Raw genomic sequence first — 26,424 nt, 5'->3', positions numbered from 1 at the left:
TATATCTAACTCGATTAGTTTTAGGTGATACAAACAACCGTTAGGTGAACAAAACTATTATACTCTGTAGCAACAGGTTGCGAGAGTATAAAAATTTGCGTGAACACAGAACATAGTCGCCAAAATTAGTCCAATAACTCAAAATTTGAGATTAAAACAAAACCCGCAAAAAGCGCTATTTATGAATCTACCAAATATAGGCTCATTCATATATATGGATATACATATGCATATATGGCATGTATCACAGTTAGCGGTTTGCAATATTTTGTATTTTCATCTTATTTGCTTATACTTTAATAATTACATTTTTTTTCTGTTTACATTTTGATTTTCTGAGAAACTTAATACGAACCTGCCTCCTGAGGCTTAGTCATGCCACATAATGGAGGTGCAACCTGAACTGCTCAAATGCTTATATATGAATGATATACACACCGCTACATATGTAGTGACATGAAAACAGCTAGCAGCTAACAGCTTATTGCTCTAATGTATGCCAAATAGACAACTTAGCTGTCAGACACACCGAGAGCTCCACCAGCAGCTTTATAAATAGTCAACTCACAAGCTGTTGTTAAGCTGAATAGTGTTAGGTAGGAAGAGGAGGGACAGGCAGAGTATACGTTGCAGAAGCATGCTTAATATGCAGTTTTAGAGTCCACTGCTGGCTTACTGGCTGACTTACAAGCTGGTGCATTGTGTCGATGTATGTGTGTATGTGCATATTTCTTTTTACATTGCTATTATTGTTGTTGCTTTAACTAAATATTATTATTATTATTGTTATTGTTTTTGTAGCACAGTTGCGTTGTTATTGTTGTTGTATGTTACCAACGTTGTGCTTGAGTGATTTTGCGTTTAGTTTAAGCACTTACGTAACAAAACCAAGAAATATATTTGTATGTGTAAATATAAATGTTTGTGTGTGTGCATGCTTTTTGCCTGTAACATTAAGAAACTCTTTTATTTGTATGTATGTGTGGCAAGCGCAACCTGCTGAAAACAATGCAATTGTTGTTGCTAGCGATGCTGTACACTTTTGTACACTTTTTATGCCGGCCAGTGGACAGCAATAAGCAATAAGAAGAAAATACTAGCTACGGCTGCATCGAGCTATAATACCCTTCACAGGTGCTTATTTTGTAGCATAAAAGTGTATAAAAAGAACTTTGTCTTGATTATGATTTTTCAGTTTGTTTGGCAACTATATGCTAGAGTCGTCTGATTTGAACACTATGTTCGTAGATTATAGCATTGTCTTGAACAATAAGCCATGCCAAATTTTGTCAAGATATCTTGTCAAATAAAACATTTTCTCATACAAGGAATTGATGTTGATCGATCAGTTTGCATGGCAGGTATCTGCTATAGAGGTCTGATATCAACGGTTCCAACAAATGAGCAGCTTCTTGGGGTGAAAGGACGTGTGGAATATTTCAGAGCGATATCTCAGAAATTGGGAGACTAGTTCGCGTCGTCACGCAGATCATATAAATTTATTATTTAATAGAGTCTCTGACGTTTTCTTCTGGGTGTTACAAACTACGTGGTAAAGATTAATATACCTTGTTTAAGGTATAATAGCAAAAAAAAAAACACAATACGGTAAGGCAATCTACTGAATGAAACCGTTTTTCCCGTTGCTTAAGCTTTTGTTCTGCACTCACACATCAGGACTTGCACACACGCATACATTTCATACAAGTATTTACTATATATTATACATACGTAGGTATACGTGTGTTTCTGAGGCGATGCAGTCATACAACAAAGCTATCTAAGATTTTACTGCTATGCAGTCGTAGCGTTACGACTGGCTAGCACGACGTGTCGCCACAATGAAATCACTGGACCATTAAAGGTCACTTGTACATCCAACCAAGCAGTTATTTCTCAGACAAAACAAGCGACGCTAGCGTTTGCTACCGCTCAGCGGGCCGGTAAGGTAAGCTCTCAGCATCAAATTGTTAACAACTCGGCCCGGTTTTTGGTTGAAATCTTGGTGCTGTGATTCTTTATTTTTTATTCTTTGCTTTATGGTTGTTTACAATATCGTGTGTTATTGCTGTTTTCTTTGCACATATTTGGTTTTGTTGTCTTATTCGAATGAAATCGAAACATGCTGCAAGCAATGGACGCGTTTTGCTACAGTGCACTCGCATACAAGCGAACACGCTCACACATACACACACACTTCTATCCAAATAGTTATGTATATGTGTGTTGGTAAATCATGCTTTATCCATTAATTTAATATCAAAGTAACTAAGTAGCCGCTTAGTTACCTGTCGCCGTGTATCCGCATTTTTGCAATAGATAATTTATTTAGATAAGCATTTATTACTTTTGAGCTGTTTGTCTTGTAATGAATTGATATAAATGAAAAAATATTAAAATTAATAACAGCTGATAGCGTTCGGCATCGTTGATCAGGTGTATGGTGCATGGAACATATATAAATACACACATATGCATAGAGGCAAGCATTCGAGTAATGGTTGACGCCTACAACTATGATGGGTAATTTATATATAATTTGTTTCTCATATTTTATTCGCCCTTGCTATATTTGGACTTCGATTCTTAATCTCTGTCTGAAATAAACTGTTGATATTTATTATCTACTTATTATTTGTTCTATTCTTAATGTAATCCTAACTAGGATCAACAAGAGGGCTGATCAGTCGGTCAATTTTCCCGGGTCCGCAGTGGAATTTTTTCTATTTAGATGAGAAAAATTTTATAAGAAAAAAAATTAATGTTTCTATCTTGGACGATCTCTTTCAAAACAAAGAAGAAAGTCTAAGTATGACCAAGCATTTTTTACAGGGTCAAAAGCTTTATATTAAAAAAAAATGTTGCGAAAGAGATCAACTGTTATTATATTATATGACGAAATTACAAAGCCATAGGTCATATAATCCCTTAGACCGAACTCTATTTGTGCAAAGTTTTATTCCAATGTCGTCATTGACGATTGATGTAACTTATAACTGGTGTTTTTTCAGACGTGTGGTTTCAAATGAAGCAATACTTTTTTCGTAGTTGGTTTTTAGACAGCTGTTACTTGATTTATACTCAGTTTGGTTTGTCAGAATAGACTTAATCCGGAACAACGATTGCAAATCGAGCAAATTTATTACCGAAATAATGGTTTGTTCGACGCATGGTACGCTGCCTCTAATATTCAGTCGACATAATCGCCCAGCGGAGTAGGCAATTCGAGCAACCATAGATCGGTTTCACACCATTGATTCACTTTAGTTAGTTACGCATATTCTCAGAGGCAACGTACAGTGCCACCGAATACGCTATTGCTGCAATAATTGGAGCGTTGCCCATCCACTTTGTGGAAGATTTTGCGGAAGGATCTTGGTTTGGCATCATACAAAATTCTACTTGTCATCGAGCGTGTCGCACGTTCGGTGATTGGGCTCCAAAAGAAAATGGCCGACATTTCACAAGAAAATTTTGTTGAGCGATGAAGCTCATATTTAGTTGAATGCATACATTAATAAAAGAAATTGTCGCACTTGGAGTGATGATAATCCATAAGCCATTGTTGAGATGCCGTTATATCTTTAAAAAGTCACTGTTTGGTGTGCTCTATGGGCAGAGGGTCCATATTTCTTCAAAAATGAAGTCAACCCTTAGTTCCAATAAAATGGCGCCACATGCCGTACAGCCAACGAAACAATTTATTTACTCAAAGAAACAAGAAAGGTGAGCGCATTATCTCGCGTCGTAGGCCTGTGGCGTGGACTGTAAGATCGTGCGACACCACTGGACTTATATGAAGCCGCCTGTCTACGGAGATAAGTCCGAGACGATTGATGCCTTGGAAGAGAATATTCGGCGAGTTATTGATATCTGACATATTCCATTGCTGCCAAGAGTTGTCGAAATTTTGGATCATTTTCAAAACATAATGACATACTCTTACATTTAGAATAAAGCTATATTCTTTTATTTCTTTTTGAAAACCTTACGTCTTTTATATACCGTAAAGTGAAAGAATCAATTCCAGAATATGGGAAGTAGGAGTGGTTGTATGTACATAGTTCAATTTTGCACGTTCACATAAACTAGTTTGTACAATAACCGTTATATAAGGGTGGGCGTGGTTATTAGGATATTTCGTCCATTTCACAGCGATTTAAGAGGATCTGAAGCTTGTTCCTTGCATATTCATTAAATTTAGTTTAAGTTGTTCGTATGAAATCTTTTGGACAAAAAAAATTTTTTTTACAAATTTTTTGATAAGTGTTCCAGGAGCTGTGGAAAGTCCTCTTTCTGGCCAATTAAAAGCTATCAACTAATTTTTATATAAATTTTTTATATGTAAAGAGTTTAAACCAAAAATAATTTTTTCTTGTCCAAAAAAAATTTTAACTCGAAATTTTTATAAATTTTTAAGGCGTGTCATAATTGGCAGAATATAATTTGATTTTTGCAATCCGTACAAAACTCGGATAACTCACGTGGTGTATGGGTATAATCATAACCGATTGCACATGTTCTTGTCTGCCCTACCCATATTGAGCGCTAGCCCCTCCGTGTTCTATTTTCTTTAAATATACCATTAACTATTCTAAAGTTGCTCAATAATTATTATAAATATTAATATATTTTTTAATTGCTCTTTGACACTTAAAACATAAGAAAAAATAGTTACAAATATTCATAAGCGTTGCTTATGGGTGGTTGGTACATGGGTAATGTAAAATTAATTAATATTTTACGAAGCCGATACGAATCAACTAAAGTCTGGCGGAATCCCTGTGCCGGAGCTCGGTGTAGACTGAAGTAGGACGGCTCCGATCCAAAATATTATATTGCCTAGTCCAATAAGTAAAGTCGTTAGAATCAGTCAGAATAAATATATAGCAAATACCAGACTTGTACTGAATCTGCTAATATTTGGAAGACGATCCCCACATATCAGTTGTTCTACATATACATCTATATATATGCCGTAAAAATAAGAAAACTGATGACACAAACTAAGTTATCTTATTGGAAGTAGAAATAGTTGTGATCCAATTTTGCCTATTTTCATATATTTAAATTACATATACAATATAAAAAAAATTGGCTTGAAACTAGTAGTTTATAGGTTATGAAATTTCTTAAGAGCCACGTCCATATTATAATTTTGAACGGGATCATATGTAAGACTGATATGACACCACTATGCTTAATCTTTCATTTTTCGCTGGAGAGTTCTATCGAGGAAACGAACCTTCCACAAAACTTTTTAGAGGCTATTCTGAGCTAAAAGCAAGAAATATGGAAAGAATTAAATAAGGTATAGGTATGTTAACTTTGGTTATTAAATTTATATAAAAGGGATACTTTAGATAAAAATGATTTTGAGTGAATTTGCAGTATGCTAGCTCGGATAACATTACAACGCTCTTCTGCTATGAATATGAAGACTAAGTTTCAGGCGCCCAAAATCAGGCAGTTTGAAGAGGGTCGGAGTTTCTAGTTTATGGTACAGCATCAAAAGAGCGAACTAGTGCCTCAGGTTTTAAAACATCGATCTAAAATTTTACACACGTTCTTTTCTCCTCAAGAAGCTGCTTATTTGTCAAAACCGCCAATATCGGATTACTATAGCATAAAAACGATTAAAATCAAAATAAAGACCTTTTTTGTCATTAAGTGATCTTACTTCGCCTTGAAGCTTGTTTATATTAAATAATGTGGCTAGAAAGAACTACTGGTAAAATGTTTTCAGTTTAAAGTCAACTGTTGGCCGGTTATGTTGTCAGAATTAAGTATACATCATAATTGCTTTAAAGTGCACCTGTGAAGGTTATTATAGTTTTGGTGCAGCCGAAGTTAAGGTTTTTTCTTGTTTTCGTATTCTTGCAACATGTTGCTACAGAATATAATATAATAGTTTTGTTCACCTAACGGTTGTTTGTATCACCTAAAACTAATCGAGTTAGATGCAGGGTTATGTATATATAAATGATCAGGATGAAGAGATGAGTTGAAATCTGGGTGACTGTCTGTCCGTCCGTCCGTCTGTGCAAGCTGTAATTTGAGCAAAAATTGAGATATCTTTATGAAACTTGGTACATATATTTCTTGGTATCACATGTTTCTTGGTTGGTATTGTAGATGGGCATAATCGGACCACTGCCACGCCCACAAAACGCTATTAATCAAAAACGAATAAATTGCCATAGTTAAGCTCCACAATAAGATACAAGACTGTTATTTGGTATACAGGATCACATTAGGAAGGTGCATCTGCAGTTTCAATTTAAAAGTGGGCGTGGTCCCGTCCCCTATAGGTTTAATGTGCATATCTCCTAAGCCTCTAAAGCTATAATAAAAAACTTATCTGAGAACACATTTCTTTAGCACTTCTATCGGCAGTGTGAAAATGGGTGACAACCCCGTTCACTCCCCATATAACGGTATTGTTAAAAACTACTAAAAGCGCGATAAATCAAGCCCTAAACCCGCAAGAGACATTAAATTTTATCTCTGGATGGTATGAGATGACTTTATAGGAACCGCGTTCAAAATTAGACAGTGAGCGTGGCACTGCCCACTTTAGGTTTTAGGCCTATATCTTGAGATCTGCTTAACCGATTTCAACCAAGTTCGGTACATAATATTATTCTCATATTTCTATGTTATACTTGTAGTACGAAAATGGGCGAAATCGGAATACAACCACGCTTATTTCCCAGGTAACATCATTTTAAATTCCATCTGATTTTTTCACTTTCCAGTATGCAAATGTGTGACTAAAAATTATCTAAATTGAACCAAAACTGTTCAAGCCCCTAGGTACTGAATATGTCTACAACAGTGTCTGTTGGCTTTTTACCGAAAATATCGGTCTTTAACTGGAACTTACTGACGGTTTCTAATAGACCGCAATTTGTTTATTGGAAAACTTATTATAAGAGACATACACAAACTTCCATATTTAGCCTTCTGTACTTCACTTCACAGTGCAGGTTAGCTTAAGTATGTACATATCTTGGTTTATTATCACATATTAAAGTTACAAAAACCAGGTATACATTGCTACCATTCACCGTTTCGTAAAGGCAACAACACAAAACTCTTACACCAACCTACATATTTTGCCTGCATTTCGTTGCAATTACCTACAAAGCCATATTTAAATGTCAAAATGCAAACATTCTTTAGACATTTTTTGCACATTTATTAACTGTTAATTATAACCCAAACTAACTGTTAATTTATATGTTTTTAGCCGCCGAACACAATGCTAATTGACGCCCCGCTACGAGCGCTGTCAGCGCCTCGTTTTTACCAAACCAAATTCAAAAAGTTTAATAAAATTGAAATAAAGCAAAAATACATTTCCCTTTTACGATTTTTTAGTGAATGCAGTCGCTCATCATATTTGGTCAGCGGTAGCCGACCGTTTAAACTAAATAGGTAATTCACGGCTTACGCGAAGTTAACAATATTCAATGCATGTACGCGTTTGTACGAGTGTGTATTAAACTTCAAAAAATAAGTGTGCCATTCACGATGTGTTATAAATACTCGTACATACCCACGCATGGTTGTATATGTCGATACATATGTTTGTGTTGCATTTATGTAGCTTGCTTTAAAATATTTATTTCGACTGGACGTCACGGAGTCGTGTGACAGAAATGCATTTATGAGTAACGGTTAAATTTATGATCACATTGACGAGGCCATTTCGATAGGCGAGTGATTGGAAGAATTTTTCAAATATAAATGCAACACCATTACTGGCACTATGTATGTCGTCAATAGACGTTTACACCTTGATTAGAGTTTTGCTGCCTCCGCACCTCCGCTGTTGAGTTGTATACGAAGCTTTTTCTTGCCTTCCGAGACCTATAGAATGAAATCCTGGTTTGTTCACGAAAGGTTGCTGTGTGGACAGCTTTGTCAAAGAGATGCGCTATTGATCCATACTTTCATGAGTTTTAATAAACAATCTTAGTTACAGTAAGGTAGAGTAACATATGGTCGCAGTCTTTCGCTTTCTCTCTTCTATTCCAAACTATAAACTAGTCTCCAATGTGATTTCCCTTAAAAACTGTTTGAAACTTCTTCTCTAGCTTGCCAAAAGTCCAGATCCCCAAAAACAAATCCTAATACAAGAAGTCTACTTACATAGTATTCATGGAATAACACTGTTTGAAGCTAAAGGATGTGAAAGACCTATAAAAGCCGAATGACTAAGATACCATTACCAAAAGCAGTAACGAGTTTTTGTTATGTCGTCTAAGAGATATACCCATGATAAAGAAAAGTGCGAGCAAGTAAAGTTATCCGATAAAATCAAAGAAAAAAATTAATTTAAATCATGATCAGGTAGATTTGCCTGAATCAGCACAGGGCTTTGCAATTGTGTGCCTATTTCCGCCTCCAAAAGTTGGGAGATAGACTCAGTTGTGAAAGAATTGGGCGAATAAAAAACTATTTTTTTCTGGACTTTTAATTTTTAGAAAGATACTAAAAGATAAAAATTTAAAAAAAAGCAAAGCTATTCCTTTCTCGGAAAAACATATTTTTAAACACACTGACATATCCAACTTCCCTTATTTACTACGTAATAGGAACATATATGTGCTAACAATGTAAGATTGTAATAATTAGATAAGTGTTTTATCGTTTTTAAGCATATTTTTCTGAATCACATTTTTTTAGTCTCTGCTAGAAGTATCTGTGTAGATATGCATAGGTGGAAATAAGACAAATGTATACTAATGTTACATTGCTTAAAAAAAGTTAATTGCAACGCTTTCTCTTTCAATATATTTGCAGTACATAAATATATAATTAACTGATTCAAATGACAAACAATATATATATATTATATATATGTATATATATATATGTATAACGGTGGGAAAGGAAACGGCTTGTCGCATATAACCTATTTTATTAGTTGCCTACAAAGCGTAATTAAAGTCTAGCAAAAAATATTTATTTTTTATTCGAACCGATATCGAACTTTCTCGACTCCTTGAACCAGTTATATGCCAATAGCGTGGATATATATGGATGTGCGTATATAAAGTAAGATATACCTATAGACCTTGTCACTAATGTAATCCACGTGTGCACTTGAAATGTCTCGTATGTCTCTTTTTGCTATTGTATTACTTCAGAAGCGTACGTGATTTTCGGAAAGTACTTAAAAGTTTAGGATACATGATACTAGAGATTTGGTCTCTGACGAGACTGGTATTCAACCAAGTGAAAGCATAAAATAAATAGACTGATGAATTAAAGATACATTATATTACTGAGCAACAGGTATCACAAAAAGTTCTATAGGAAAAGTAAAGTAGTACTTTAAAACTTAAATAAATAAAACAAATTACAATTTGCATTTGGTTCTATGAATTTAAAATGCCAACAATAAATTTACCGTAATTAAGCAACGCTAGCTTTCTGTCGGCTCCAAAAATTGCATAACATATAAAAAAGCAAGAATTAACAGATTTTAATAAAACTAAGCACACATTTTTCTGCTATGGTGTGACAACTCTCATCTAAAAATGGTCGAAACTGGACTAACCGTTTCTAGCTCTAGATACGAACTATAAGGACCACAATGTCTATGGCTGACATTATAATTTTCGGTATTATCAGTACATCTCATCGAAAATAAATTAATATTCTGATAATAATATGCCTGGTACTAAAAATGCATAAAATCGGTTCAGTACTTCTCCTCCCCTCCCTATTTACCTAGCATAGTAACTTTCGACATTCCATTTATCCTTATACCATACATATATGTATGTAAGCATATAATATCAGTATGATATCTTAACGAAATTAAGTGAGTATATACGTATTATAATTTTTATAATGGACACAATGGAATAGGTTTTGAACAGGGAAATTCTCTCGTGTATATCTTTTTCTATATAATGCTTAAAAAAGTGATACGCGCCGCTAATCGGAAACGCTACTGGGGTACGCAGATGATATTGTCATCGAGACCTTAACAGAGTCGTGAGTGCAGTATTTTTCAGCTTAGAAAAAGAAGCAAAAGACGTTGGTCTTATCGTAAACGAGGGCAAAGTACCAAGAGGCCTTACACAAAGGCTCCTCGCGTCTTGGGAACTACGTCGCTGATAGCTATAAATTTGAGAAAGCGTAAGACTCGGAACCAGAATAATTTTTACCAACAATCTAAGCCTGGAGATCAAGCGAAAAATAACTCTTGCCAACAATTGCTATTTTGGGATCAGTAGGCAATTGAGAAGCAGATCCCTCTACGCCCGTCCTTTTATATGGTAAATGAAATCTGTGCAAATCTTTCTCTAGAATAATTTTCTCCCCTATGGTGACTTTATGCTTTATCTTCACGTCTTTGGTTCTTACGGTATATAATGTTCGGCTACGGGTTTCACCTATACTTTTCTCTGCAATTTTGTGTAGACATGTGGATTTTGAGAGTTCTGTGACGCTTGGCACTCTAATTTATGGAAGACTCTTTGCCTAGGCAGAATTTTAATAAATTCGAGGTGGTCTTTTTAGCAGTCTAAGTGTATGGGAATTATTTAGGAAAATATACGGAATACAAACTCACTTCATTTGCCAATGGTCGTCAAAGTGTAACATGTGGACAAAGCAAACTAACTTTTAGAATGTTTCTACGTTCCTAGTGATCCTATGGTGGCTATGACTGCTGATAATAGAAGTAGGAAGTAGGATCTACTAGGCCTAGAATATAACCTATCATAACTTAGCTATAACGTGACATCTAATAAATAAGATAAATTATTCGTTTAATAGTTTTGTAGCTGACAGGAATCAAATTTAAAATAAATAAATAAATATACACACATATATATAAAGACCTTGAACTAGCACTTTTAAAGTAGTAACGGGAAGGCTAACTTAAGAGTGGAAATAATTTCTAACTTTGTTATATACTATAACTTAATGAAATGTGCAAAGTTTAACTAAGCCAATATCTCACATCAATTTAATGATCTAACATAAATAAAAACGTATTTTACTCGGCTAGAACATCGTAATAGATACTAGAAGCTAGAACATTACTAAATTACACATACTATGTATATTATAATAGCATATTTCATTTGAACATCGCACTCACCTTCTTTGGTAATAGCTTCCGTATCGCATTCATCACTATCATCTTTGGGCTCGAATTCGACCTGCGAAGTAACAACATCATAGAAATTAACACGTGTCACGTGGCGTACATAATCATTGGTGTTAGTATTATTATAATTGTTGCTGTTGTTGCTGTCGTATTTGCTATAGTTGTAGTAATTCGCATTGGCTGGTAGCATTTGTTGTTGTCGCACTGCTGGAGTAGAATAAGAAGCAGGCATAAAAAAAGGAAGCGAGTGTGTTGGAGAGATGTGTTGACGCCACTGGTGAGTTGTATTGTTGGCGGGATCTTGTGCTGGTGGAATAGACCAACGCGCTTGCGACGTTCTTCCAGCACTTGATTTTCTGCGCGTCTCACCAACGCGCGGAATGTTAGACGACGCGGCGGCGGCAGTGGTACTCGTACTGTGAGTTGCGCCACTTCTGGGCGGCTTTGGCAGCGGGTTCGTACACGACGCATGTGAATGTAGATGTGATTGCACCTCCCCACACCAACAGCAATAGCTAGGGCTGTAGGGTGGCTGGCTTTTGGGCAGAGGCGGCGGCGGCGGTGGTGGTGCTGGCGCTGCTGCCGTTGAGTCTGTTGCGTCGGGTTCGTGTAGTGGTGGTGGCGGTGGCGGTGGTGGTGATACGATAATTCTTGGTGGATACTGTGTACTGGACACCTTGCCTGCGCGCTCTTCGCTAACGCGCCCGTGCTGCCTCGTGTATGCGCGCCGCGCATCATGTGTATACGCCGCGTTTGAATATCTATCACGTTCACTGGTGTTTCTTTCCGCACTACGCAAATGACTAGATCGTGGTGGTGTTGTTGTATGGTAGAAGGATTTGGTTTGTTGTTGTGCTGTTTTTTCATGCAACGAATGCGCACGTTGGCGTCGTTGACGCTGCTGTCCGTATTTGCCGAGAGTGTTGATTTGTAGGTGATGGTGATGCTGTTGTTGTTGTTGCTGTCCTTGTGATTGTACAAGTGCCGTTGGTTGGGGTGGTTGATAGTGCTGGTATGTGGCTTCATTTGGCAGTGGTATTCCTTTAATGTCGGTATAGATAGTGGGTATAACGGTATCGCCGGTCGATGTCGTCGATACGGTGCTGCTATCGTTTGATCCTCTATCACAGCCATTTGTGGTTGTTACTGCTGCTGCTGTTGTTGTGTACGGTGGTTGTGGTGTTGGTGGCGGCGGCGATAGTAATAGAATCACCACCATTCGATCATTTGTAAAACATTAATTAACACTCTCACAAATTACGAACATTTCAAATCACAAATTTTTTGTTGTAGTTTACTTTTTGTTGTTGTATTTGGTCTTATTTTTATGGTCTCTTTTTTCTTTTCATTGTGCAATTATTGACATTATTTTTCTTATTTTTTTTAATATATTGTACTTTTGTAAGCTCGCATATTTTTTAACTCGCAATTCCTCTAGATCTGTGACAACTGTTGGTGCTGTTGGTAATAACTTTTAATTTAGTATAATAGAGCAAGTTTAATCATGTTTTTATCGACATTATCATCGCTCCACAGCTAACTTTTTAAAACACATGACAATGAAAATAATAAAAGTTAACCAAAAATTAGCCAAAACAAAAATTAGCTTCAAAAAAAAAAATGCCATAAGAAAGGAAAGTCTATTAAAACTTGAACGGCTGCGCTAAATTAAACAATTCTTGGCCTAAGATGAATTAATATGCCAGTGTAATAAAAAAGTATTTTTGGAGAAATTATTCTTGAAAGTGGCGCCGGTTGATGTGATTGGTCAAGAGTCAAACTTTCGTTTGAAAGAAGTATTTAAAAGAAATACAGAGACACACAACCCGCTGCACTCGGACATAAATATGAAAATAGAGAGTTTCTTACGTTAACTATTACCGAAAAAAGGTTAGAAAATAAGTAAATCGCATTAAAAATTAAACATTTAGAAACTACTCGACCTTAATCCCAGATATCGCTGAAGAAATAACGTAAGTAATGCAGGTACAACGGAACGGTTCCTACACTTCTTAATAATATAAAACATACTACTTATACAAGGGTATACCCTTCCAGATAACAACAAAATTGCTGATATAAGCACGAAACTTCCATATTACTAAGGGCAACTTTACCTGGACTTTGTAATGAGTTTGAAAACCAAAGTCATATACCTATATTATAGTTAATGGAAACCCAATTTGGATTATTGATAAATGCAAAATTTTGAAGGCTATTTAAATAATGCGCTTTCTGTGAATTCTTAAAATTTGAACCAAATTAAAATTAATTACAAATTCAGAATAATGTTAATGTTTTATGACATTTCATCCAATTGTTCTCAAATTACTCATTCTCACAGAGACGCTATTTTGATTGCTTCCATTGTTTCATGATAGTGAAAACTGTTTACTCTTTGTCAGAAAGTGGCTCTCTAGAAAATGATTTCAGTCAAATATAGAGGTGCCGTTGGAAACAAATTGGAATGTCTCGAAATCTCACACTATGGAACCGGCATCGAAATATTTGAGGACTCAACAAATTTATTACTCTAGATGGAAGTTATGACTAAAAGTATATATTTATTAAACAAAAAAACGCTAGCAATCAGCCACACCTTATGCACCCCTGATTTTTACTTGGCGAAACAACTTGGTCTCAGTATTTTAAATTTGTCCGATGGGGATTACGGTTGTTTGGAATAAAATATGTGTTTTGTTTTCGTATTTTTCGCAGTGCCAATATTTCGTATTGTATATCCTGGAAGCGATTAGCAAAAGAATACCTTCCAAAGCCATAAAATTTAAATCATGCATTCTTTTGTCACTCGCTTATGAAAAACCCGATGATGGAAACGTGAAAGATCGCTTTAGTCGAACAGTTTAAGTGCTTGACAAAAATTGACTTAAACCTGTGAATTTGAAATATGAACTCTTAAATAGGGAACATTAAATTTGAAGAAACATTTCTTGAAAAAGTACAAGCAAGCATTCCAACAAGTTAAGGTCAGCATCACAGTAAGAAGATTAATTTTTTTCGACACTATAAGAAAAAACAAGTCAGCTTAAAAGTACCCAACTACATCTTATATTAAAGGAATTACTAGTTAGCAAGTTGTTAACGAGCATGATAACTAGCAACATGAATACTATAAATGTACATATATACCTACAAACATATACGAATATTTTTAAATATTTTTTTGCGACTGCATTTTTGCTATTCATATATTCATAAGCTGCGATAAGCAAGCTCTTGATCTTCTACTCTTTCGTATAAGCGCTCTTCTTAATCATTTAAAATATTTATGTAACAAGTTTGCTAAACCGTTATAACTGCTCTTAAAACAATGCAGACAAGTGTGAAGCTTCAAGGTATTGGATTTCAAAGCAACTATAAAAAGCTAGAGTAAAGACTTAAGACCAAAACTAGTGAGAATATAATATGGATAATTACATAGTAGTTGCATAATAAAGGTGTGTACGAGCAAATGGATATTCCGAGCGGAAGATTTTAGTGTTGATTTGCAACCAAGGGCTTTTAATGGCAATTTTTGTGCTTTTTTATTTATATTTTTTTAAAATTTTTCTGTTTTGAAGTTCTAATTGCAGGCATTTTATGTATTTCTTATACTATCTCGTTTGCTGATTGCCAGTTTTGCGGGTCTTTGTACACATACTTTCATATACATAAATACAACAAAGAAAATCTGATTCAGCTTTGTTGTATTTTTTTGTTTATACTTTATGCATTTTTTCACTAGGCATTATGCAAATTTCCACCCGCAAGCAGATTCACGACAGTCAAGCGGCAAAAATAATCACAACAACAACAATCATAACTGCAATTGAGTCACTCGTCTGCCTGTTGTATGCCGTTTTTGTACAATGCAATCTTTTCCTTTCGCAGTGGGCAAACGCTAGTAGTAAGTTGTTGCTGTTGCTGATGATTTTGGCGCATTTGCACGGCAGATGACTTCATGTGGCTCCCAATTGCGAGTTTAAATATGCATTGCATTGTTGTTGTTGGCGTTTTCAACTTTGTTTTGCCGCTGTTTTTTGTTGTTGCTGTTGTCGTTTCATTATATATTTCTGTAAAGCATCAATTTCCTTGAGATTTCTCAATTGAATGGCGGCAAGCGGCGCTCACGTACTTGCACCCGACGCTGCACGCGGCGAGGCAAAATGACGCAGCAGCAAATGCGCTCATTTCGAATGAACGAAAACAAAAAAACAACAAGAAAAAACGTTAACTTCGATTGCATCGACGCTATAATACCCTTCATAGATACAAAGGTTCCTTACAATAACTTAATTCAGATCTAATTTCGTGAATCGGCAATAAATAATAAAATTTTTTTCCATGCAGGCACTTTACTCCGATCGTTCAGTTTGTATGATAGTTATATGACATAGTGATCCGATCTAAACAATTTCTTCGGAGATTTTATTCTTGCCTTAGAAAATAACTCATGCCAAATTTTGTGAAGATACCTCGTCAAATGAAAGAGTTTTCCATACAAGCACTTGATTCCGATTGTTTAGTTTGTATGGCAACTATATGCTATAGTGGTCCGATATCGTTCCGACAAATGAGCAGTTTCTTAGTGAGAAAAGGACAAGTACCAAATTTCAGATCGATAGCTTAAAAACTGAGGGACTAGTTTGCATATATACAAACGGACGGACGGACAGACGGACATGGCTAAATCAACTCAGCTCATCATGCTGATCATTTATATATTTATATATTTTATAGGGTCTCCGACGTTTCCTTCTGGGTGTTACAAACTTCGTGGCAAACTTAATATACCCTGTTCAGGGTATAAAAATATAATACAAATTAAACATAAGCATGTGTGTGTGAAAGCAAATGAGAAATTCGAGTGCATAAAATGCAGGAATTGAAAAATTGAATATGCATTTTGAATTGTTTTAAATTTTCTAGCGCGCTGGCATTTCCTCGGCTTGTTAGCTACACACACTCCCATAAGCGCTTGTGTGTATGTATTAGTGCATAACATTCCAATATTTTAACGAATTTTCGCTTCACCACTTTTTATGCCGCCTTTTATTGTTTTCTAAGCGCACCAAATATGCATTTCACACCCAAGTAAATATGAACTTGTATATGCAGAGGTTCGCGCATGCACCTATGTGCCTATGCGCTTCCGGCATTTCACCGAAAATCGAGTTTCCTACTTTTGCCTTCTATGTGGCAAGCGTAATTATTTAATTAAAAAACTTTTAATTGCATTCATTAGGTTGCGTTGAACTCGATTTTAAATTGGAATCTGCATGAATGGTCAAGAAAAAGTGGCCAAAGCGCACGCACGTACACATATTAAGCACACACACACGCACGCATGCGCAGAAGAAGCAAATAATTGTAACACACTTAATTTGTAGACATGTGTGCGTGTGTATGTTTTTGGTCAGCCTCGAAACCTCGACCCATTTCACACAACACCAAACAAAACACTTTTATAATTTTGTATTTCTAGCTGTTGTTGTTGTTTTGTGCTCATCTACATATTCATTAGTAACAACTTGCCACATTTTTATGAGTAATTCTTCATATTTTCAGATTTTTCATTGCGCTTGTGCTGTCAGCAAGCTTGTCATTGAGTTGAATAAAGCTTATTCGCATATAAAGCCATTTGTAGTCTTGGTCGTGTACTGCGTTTTGTTCGCCTTTCCACCCTCAACATCTACTACACCAGAGTGGTTCTCTTTTCTAGGCGCTAAAGTATAGAATTGTGTATGGCGGAGGGGTGCTCCGCGGTCTTCGGTTCGTATATTACTTTAACCACAACTGTGATTGCACAATTGGCCTAGATCTCACGATGATCATGCCGCTTCGGCGCACTTCGCAGCGTGACGGTGCGCGAGTCAACGACAATGCATAGTGTGGCGATATGTTAAGTTAAGTGCTGTTAATTTATTTTGAACACACAACACACTTGTGAAGTGAAAAAAATTTATTTTCATATAAAATCATATGTACATATATTAAATGCCAATATATTTGAACAAATTCTCTGAAAATTTGAAGTTGATCTAAAAAATATAATATAACCCCTTAAACTTATATATGCTCTGATTGAGCTAATTTCCAAGATTTTTTATGACCATCTTCTTAATTCTCGGATTGTTTTGGTTCGTTATATATATACATATATGTATATATATATTCCCATAACCAATTATTACCGGGAAACTCGATTTTTAATTCATCTCGATCAATCGAACTATTACTAGAGCCCTTCTTTTGATTTTAGATATTCAACTAAGTACCAAATTCGTACCCAAAACGAAATTTTAATACAGTTTCGGATTGAGTAGATGCTGAGTATTTGTGTATTGTACCAAAATTATTTGCGGTATTTATATTGTATATTACCTAATTAGTACGCATGAGTTATTTTTGATTTATAATAAAATTTCGTGTCCTCCAACTAACTTTAGGGCCTTTATCACATTTAAGGTATCCAACAAGGTATCGAATTTATACCTAAAATACCATACCTTATTTAATTTATAAGAATACTAATGGTTTTTCGAACTTACTAACAGTTTCCGCCTAAATGCATACTAATTTTTTTTCAGGTATTCAATTCATTACCCAATTAATATTAAAATGGTTAATTTTTATACATTTTTGGATACAATTTTTAATGTTTTGTATGAGACAGATTAATGTTTTTTTCAGGCCGTCTTAGCCATTTTTCTAGTATTTTTATACAATGAACAGGGCATACGTATTTAGTTTGTAACCCCTGAAGGAAACGTTGGAGACTCTTTATGGTATATACATATTTTCAATAATATTTTTAATATTCAGATCAATTCTGTACCGAATCATTACCCAAAATAGTATTCGATATAAATACTGAGTCATTGTCTAATCATTCGAACAATTCGACCAACTTTTTTTTGGCAGAATAATTGAATTTTCAAAATATTTAGAGCTTTAAACCCCTTGACGCTACAAGTATATGAAATGGAATGATTACATACTCGTTATATAATATATAACAGTGGAATAAATACTACTTTTTAGGTTTTCTTTCATGCATATTAAGCATGGGCAGCGGAGAACGATCAACTTCGTTGAAGATTCGGGGAAGATGTATAAGATAAATTTAAGCAAAACGACGATTTGAGACGTTAAGTGAAGGTACAATCAATGTTTATAGACCCAACCACTTTCAATTATGCCCCCAATATTAGAGAAGGTTCTGTTCACAATCAGAGCGAGATTTTCTGCCGATTTCTAATATAAATCGAAACAAAAATTAAGTACAAATATCATGTATTAAATTGTATTCAGGGTTTTAGAAAATATTTTTGACAGGTCACTTGGATTCCTCAATAAGTATTGTTAAGTTGACAATGTCCGTTACAGCGAGCACAGGTCAAAATAATACTATACGAATTGTGCACTAAGTTTTGTCTCAGATTTATATGGAAACCCCCACAGTACGTTTGCTGACACTGTGCAGATGGTTTTGTTCGGATCGCGCACTCAATTTGGAAGGTGATTCAACTTTAATAACACCAACAAGAAACACTAAGACAATAACAATAATAATAATAATAACTAATGCGCAGATAAACTATGAACTAAATTAAAGTTGAAGGCGAAATGCGGTTAGGCTAGATCAAGCAAAAACAACAGCAACAAACAGAAGATAGCAAAAATACTAAAGACAACATAAACAACAACAACAACAAAGGAAAAGCGCAAATGCAAACCGCAATGAACTATGTTGAAATGGATTTTTGTTTCTTATAACATTTTGGGCAACAGAGGGAAATATATTTGTTGTGTATGTATGTGTATGTGTTGAAAAAGGAAATGAAAACGAAATTGAAAATGACAGACAAGTCAAGTCAAGCGGGGCATACGCTGTGTGTCAGATGTACTCGTACGAACAAGCTCCATTAGGCCAAGACTTGTGATGGAAACCTCTAACCTAAGACCCCAAACCAAAAACAAAAATGCGAAAGAAAAATAGAAAACAAATAAATAAAATATAGGAAAATTCATTTTACACAACTGACACGCGCATGTGCGACTTAACACAGAAAGAGTAACAATTCGGTAGTAATCGTAGTGTAATACATAAGCCGTAGTGGTAGTTAGTATGTAGCAAGCGTAGACAGAGTCGAGTCGACCACGGTGACAACAGACGGTAGTGAAACCGCAAAATGGCCAGCCATCAACGAGCCAAGACCAAGTCCAAGTTGGTGTTGATGTCGCTCTTGTTGTAGCTGCCGAGCAGTTACGGCCACTGCCACCAAATGGCCTAATGGCCGCAACCAAAGTCCAACTCATCTCAAATTTTATGTTTTGGACAATTCACGTTTTTTCCTGTTGCATTTTTAATTCAAATTGTTAGTGATTGTTTGTTTTGGCTAGTTGACCATTGCGGGTGTTGTTTGGAGGTGGGATGTTTTCTGTGGCACAAAAATATTCAGATCTCTATGCGTTGGTTTGCTGAATATCTCTATGCTGGCGAATTCACAATTTATGCGCGAGCGCAGTTTGATAAGTCAGTTGTTTTTAGCTTGCGTCTCTTCTTTAAAAATTATAGACCCTTAATGAAATATTTCTTCTAATAGCAAGCTTTTTTTGTTGCTATGTATGTCTGAACTTTGTCGAGGGTTGAGCACTTATTTTGTATTTAACGCCCCATTTTTGTAGAATAGTACTGTTTGCAGATGACTGTGCGTTTCAGCAGTGTTAAACGCTAGCAACAATATTTGTTGTTGTAGCAGCGGAAAACATCACTAAAGTAATTTGGAAGAATGCTGCTGAGTTGACTGTCATTGGCCGGGTAAAAACCCGAATCTGTTACGGTTACGTAAACCCGACTTTTGTGGGAATGGTCTTAGTTAAGTGGGTTCACGGTACAAGCAAAAAGTTGGTAACACATGCGCTTAGTACAATAGAGTTGCCAGATAAGTGGATGTTTAGTTTTATGTTATCCAGAAATAGCAATGACAAAATTACACGAGAATTTATGACTGCTTTGATTTTTATTTATCAAAGGAGATGGCTGACTTCGGAGAGCTCGAATTCTGCAGAAGCATTCCCTGCCGGCTATAAGCATTGGAAAGGAAACGAATTTCATCAAGCAAAGAGTTGATAATTCGGCGATCTAGTTTTATTTAGAATGTATTTTTTTTTGTAAAGATGTATTGGTTCAAATCCAGTTAACAAGTGTTTGATTCAAAAATAAGTCACAACATTCATTATAAAAGATCAACAGAAATTTTAGGTTCAACGAGTTTTATTTTAATTTGAATTGTCCTAAATTTTCGTTTCTTCTTGGGATAAAGCTGAAGTCCCCAGTGGAAGATATACGCTCGGAAGAAAGAAAATAGAAGAAGATGACGCTGAGAGTCCCAAACACTTGAGGTACTCTTAATCATAAATCGTTCAAGACCGATTTTGAGTGCCATGAACGTTCAGTCCCTCTTATTCAAGAAATATTTTATACTCAATCATTGAAATTGCTTCGCAACATCCTCTCAGTAAGTTTTGGACTACCTTTGGTTTTAGTAAACCTTTGGATAGTACGTGATAAGCACATCAAGACACATAACAGCGAAATTTATATTTATTTCATTATTTACAGACACAGGGTTGCATTTAAAATTACTAATCCCACAAATTAAAATATCATGGATTTATCGAAGTGACCTCATGCTTATGTACATGTAAACTGAAAACATTTTGAAAATTTTGTATTTATCTTTTTAGTCTGCCTGTCTTATTTTTACCTTTTTATGTGCTTGCGATACATAAACGTCACCTTGTTCTTATTTCTTGACAATCGGCGCTGGCGACAGCAACAGCAACAGCTTAAAGTCACTCGAATACTGAGACCCTGCTCAAAGCAATGGCAGTGGCAACAAACTGTGTTAACTTTGGTTTAAGTGGCTAATATTGCGTTTTCCTCGATTCATTTTTTTTAATTTTTGTATTTTTTGTTCGAAAATGTTCGTTCGTCACGAACATTTCAAAATCTACGCAAATGCAAATAAATTCGCTAAGTTTGAGCTTTAGTTACATGCATACATACTTATATATATGTGTGTGTTTACAAATTTATATATTTTTCTGTGTTCGCTGTTGTTGTAAGGTTTTCTCAATGTGTTTTAAAAGGTTTTTCTTTTTAATATCACATAAAATATTGCGCACTTATTCAAGCGCACCCAAAATATATGCCTTGTATGCAGTGCATAAGCGCTTACGAGCTTACATAAATATTTACTTATGTGAACATTTATGCTTAGACACTTGGGAAGTTAATTTGCATTTACTAATTCGAGAGATGCTTTAAATGCGTAGATAATTTAACTGACTCACGAACATGAAAATTCGTGCTAGAATGCAGATTATCGCGCAAAACGCATTTTATGCTAATTTATTATGCACAAAAAAAGTTAGCTGATAATTAATATACAGTTGTTGTATGGTCTAGGATTTTCAACAAAGCGATATTTTAGGCTGAAAATACTCCTTAGGGTCTTAAAAGCATTATTGAATTGGTTGAATAGTAAAAATATGTTGCAGGATCGCCAAGATAATGGCAAGAGCCCCTAAGAAAAACAAGCAGGCTTTTTACTCACAGGGTCTCGAAAGGACTACAAAATTATTATTATAATGACAGTTCACAACCTTCCGGCATCGCATGCGAGGTGGATGTGCATAAATGAGACGCTGGAACACCTCCTATGCTTCTGTCCAGCATTATCTAGAACTCGGCTTAAATATCTAGAAGCTTTGAAGTTCAAGGGACTAAACGAAGTATCAATATTAGATATCAAGTTCATTTCGAAAATTAACTCAGTAATCGCCATTATGCATTAAAATGTCAATGTGGGCAATTTTTCATCATAAGGAGGCACATGTCAACGGCACTATTTGTGAAAAGTTTTCTCTGGATGGCATAACGTAACTTAATCGCATGTTATTGGGTTGTCAAAAATTGTTACGAGAAGTATTTGCTAGAACTATGTAAAGCTATTGTATTATGAGTTTGAGTGATGAAAGATGTAAAGTCTCGATGTTACTTCCAGGAAGTTGGAGAATTATTTTACGAAACTTTTTTCTACCTTTTGAATATAGCTTTTAAAAAACACAAATTAAATCGCAACTACGAGCCACTAATATCAAATTACAAAAAAATACCGCTCAGTTATGGCAGCCTCGGGTGTTGTATATCTTCCTCAATTTTATTGAATTTCAATATTTTCGAATTTTCAGGGTGTAACGAAGCGTGTGAGTTGAAGCCCGATGCCAAGCAAACAACTATTCATGTGAAACGGAGTGTGTAGATAGACCCATACCCACAAACATACATCTTTACATATGCAAAGTAGTGAAAAAAATTGTTTTATTTGGCGGTAGATACAAAAGTACTCTTGCTGGATAGACACAAATAAATTCTATTAAATAATTCTTTTGGAATGCCAAAACTGACCATTTGCTACACGCAACCAACAGTTCTTTTTTATTGCGCAAATTTTTCGGTTGATAATAAATGTCGATTTGAAAGGCATTTGACTTGCCAAATGAGGTGTGCACGCCTATCGTAAATGCAAATTAAACAAGCCGGCAAAGGCACTTACAGGAAGGCAAAATATATTTGTATGATCATATAATATTATATATTGTATGTAAGTAAGCATATGTACATATGTAAGTGGGCATTGTGATTGCGATTCTGTGCGATTATGTTTGTGTGATAGTATGAGTGCGTGAATAAATTTTCGGCGGTTGTTTTGAGAGCGCACAAAATATGTGGCTGACAAACAGGTGTAAGTGATTTTTGAAGAATAAATATACACATGCTTATATACATACATGCCCCATACATGTAATAATTATATAAGTAAACATATGTAAGTTTAAGCTCAAGAATTTTACTTTCAAAATTCGACCACTTGGACTTAAATGTTTTTTCTTCTTCTTCTTCTCCGTCTCCTTAACCAATGACAGTTGTAGATTATTTAATTAATACGAAACAGTTAAAATTATACGTCTATCAACATTTGTGACCAAACAAAATTGGCATTTCAACCTCACCTTGTCATTGTGCAGTGTGCGCGCGCATGAAACCACAACAACAACTCTATTTTGTGAACACAAATAACGTTATAACATGCAGTGTTTGCTTGAGTGTGTGCGCTGAAGTTTCATGTCAGCTGTCGGACAGACATACGAGTATATACAAGTATGCTAGATAGACAAACGGCCAACAAACAACTCGATTGTCGACTGCAAATGAGGCGTGAGCTCATAACCGCAACCGCAACACCAACACCGCCAACAACAGCAACAACACTTTCGGTACAAAATCCAAAAATTCCAAAAACAAATTTAAAACAAACACATACAAAAAATCGCTGTCTACTTATGTGCGAAGCGATGACCAGTTTAATAGAAAATAATATAAAAAAAAAGTTTTACCAAATTGGGTAAAGAATTTCATTTAGGTTGCTTACAGTGGCGGTGGTTCACACCAAAAATGAAATCCAATCTAAAGTTTCGAAAAAAACACAACAAACGGGCAAATATCCTACTTACTAGATACCTTGCCTTCCAGAGTTAAACACACATACATATATCGAAGTATGTTTGTGGCCACTGGCTAAACTGTTAAATAAACGTAGAGCCCGAAATCTAATACAATTTATAAGCTGCCTGCGCTTGGGCCGTTCTGCCGGCAGTAATACGGTGGCGTGGCAGCGTGGCACGTCAAAACGCCAAAAAAGCGTCACGCCATTCGCCGGCAGCGACCACCAGTAACACGCTCGCACAAATGCCACAATCAATGCGGCGGCGGCAAGCGGCGCTGAGGAGAGGTGGTGGTTGTGGTGCAGATGATGGTGTGGCGGTGAGAGTGGTGCACAAACAGCCTAATTGTACGTATCTGGAAGTACCGATCGGTACTTTTATATGTTGGTTGTCAATATATGTTGGTATATATGTATGTGATTACAAGCATACTTAAAATATATGTATGTACATATGTGTTATGCAAATAACATACTATATATTTGCATCTTTTTGTAAATTTTAAATACCCAATTAGCAATTATACAGTCTTTTTGCAATTGCAACAATATTTTTAAAAATCGATTAAATGTCCTTTCTTTGCATTTATAGTAAAACATGAAATTATAAGGTCCAGTAAAAAAAGCCTGCCTATCGCTGAGAACTAAGAAAATTTTCTGGTTTTCAGAATCAAGATCGCTGATATGTTGCCCCCTGTTCTCTCACAGCAATACTGCTTTCGTTAAATTTACGTCATAAATAGCTTAGCTTTGAAACTTAAATGCTTTCTGATATCAGCCCTCTATACTTTACCAGATATGGAAAGTTTTTTGAAAGATTTTAGGAGGAATTTGTGCAAAGGCGAAAACTCAATTTCAAAATTTATGCATATCTTTAATTATCGCTCGGTAATTAGTGAAGCGAAAATTTTTTCAAACAACAAAAAGGCTGGTTGGGTCAAATATATCGTATGTAGATACATATGCATGTGTATAAATATGTACAACGTTCAACTCTGTTCGTATGTCTGTTGCGCATTTTTTAAGCTCGTGTGCATGGGTTGACAAATAATGTGGGAACCTAAACTATTCATTTGTGATACGTCTAGGTGTCTGTATGTATGCAGACTTGTAGATATGTACGTGCCATTTGCCGTTTTGACGATTTTCGCGCGGGAAAAAGCTAGCGCGAAATCAACAATTCACTTGTTGTGTGCACAAATTTATTGCAACCCAAGAAACACAACAAAAAAAAGGAAAAATGCTAAGTGCAAAATTTAGAAAATACAATGAAATTGCGGTGAAAAACTTTGCGAGCGTGGAATAAGTGATTTTTCTTTCAATAAAGAAATGTTTTATTTAAGTTGTTTTGTTTATTTTTATAATAAATAGTCATTAAAAGAACATAAATTTTTTATATAAATTATTTTTGATTATTTTTTTAGTTATTTAAAAACAAATACAAAAAGAAACATAAGATTAATCTTTTATTCAAAGTTATATTCATTAAAAAAATTCATAATTTTTCCGTATTTATATTGTTCTTCAATTCAATTTGAAGCAAAATGCCGCTTTTTCCCTCACCAACAATTGAGATTCTAAAGTGCAACTAACTTAACTCGTTTGCCATTTAATAATAAGAACAACAATAGCGATATCGCGTCAATACTGCGGATATGCATTGAAATTAATTTGTTTATTTCGCTGTCGTGCCCGCGGACGCTACTATTGTGTCAACTAATTGCTGCAATTGTTGCATATTGCTGTTTTTGCCCCAAACTACATATTGTTAATGTCAGCAATGTCAATGTCGATGAAATTGCTGCTGATATGCTGATGATAATGACGATAATGGTGGCTGTTCGTAGTTTGGCTTTTAAAAGGTGTAATTTCACTTTTTATTTCACTAAAACTTTTTTAAACAAATTCTCGTATGACTTTTAGTTAATTGTCTTTTTTATGTTTCGTTGTTTTATGTTTATTGTTATGTTGTTGCTTAATGCTTAGTTATATATTTTTAATTGGGGTGAGCGTAGGTTACAATGTTTGTAGTTTTAAACTCCATAAATGTTTTTTGTTTAACAAAAACAAGAGTGCAAAGTTTTTATTTAAATTTTTTATGATTTATTATGTGTGAAATTGTTTTTGGTTCTTGACTTGTATATTTTTATTCAGATTAATTGTCCAGCCTGATCTTTACTATTTTTTTTCTGTTTTTACAGTTTTTAAATATTAATATTGATTTGAATTCGCATATTTGAGAATGATCTAAGAATTTCTCTTTTCGATTTCACGCTTTTCGTCATAAATATTATTCTTAATAGGATTAAGAAGTCGCCAAAATCTCAAAATAATTCAATTTTAAATAAATGTTTTTAATATTATTTACTACCAGTTACGTAAACTCAGTATGACTGTTCGAAACAGTAGTAGTAGTAGGGATTTAACCCTAACATATCCGACCAACAATACTTCGGATCAGGTGAAAGGGGAAAATGTTTTAAATATTTTAAGCTATACCCTAAAAGTTGACACCTTGACACCTATTCTAGAAGTTGACAAAAAGCCACCTATTCTAGAAGTACCAAGCTTGTCTATAAAAGCCTTTAGATTAAAATAAATATGTAGGAAAGTCGATAAATATAAAAAAAATGGTCATTACTAAGTGATATCCATTCAAAACCCTCATTTGAACTACTCACGCGAATTAAAAGCAAAGTTAAATTCTAATCT

General features: G+C 35.1%; 1 protein-coding gene across 7 annotated transcripts in view; it reads right to left on the bottom strand.

Annotated features, from left to right (window-relative positions):
* Positions 1–26,424, bottom strand: part of chas (chascon) — an 87,635-nt gene that overhangs the window by 34,776 nt on the left and 26,435 nt on the right. For 6 of the 7 annotated variants that reach the window (XM_014237334.3, XM_014237335.3, XM_036371718.2 and 3 more), the window contains exon 2: positions 11,129–12,595. In XM_014237334.3, coding sequence (XP_014092809.2) covers positions 11,129–12,356 — 1,228 coding nt within the window. In that variant the 5' untranslated portion in view covers positions 12,357–12,595. The remainder of the gene's footprint in view (positions 1–11,128; positions 12,596–26,424) is intronic. The other variant, XM_070110826.1, reaches the window with a different exon arrangement.

The sequence above is a fragment of the Bactrocera oleae genome, chromosome 5, assembly GCF_042242935.1.
Source record: "Bactrocera oleae isolate idBacOlea1 chromosome 5, idBacOlea1, whole genome shotgun sequence".
Classification (NCBI taxonomy): Eukaryota; Metazoa; Arthropoda; class Insecta; order Diptera; family Tephritidae; genus Bactrocera; species Bactrocera oleae.
Note: the sequence above shows the minus strand (reverse complement) of the source record. Positions and strands in the feature narration are given on the sequence as shown.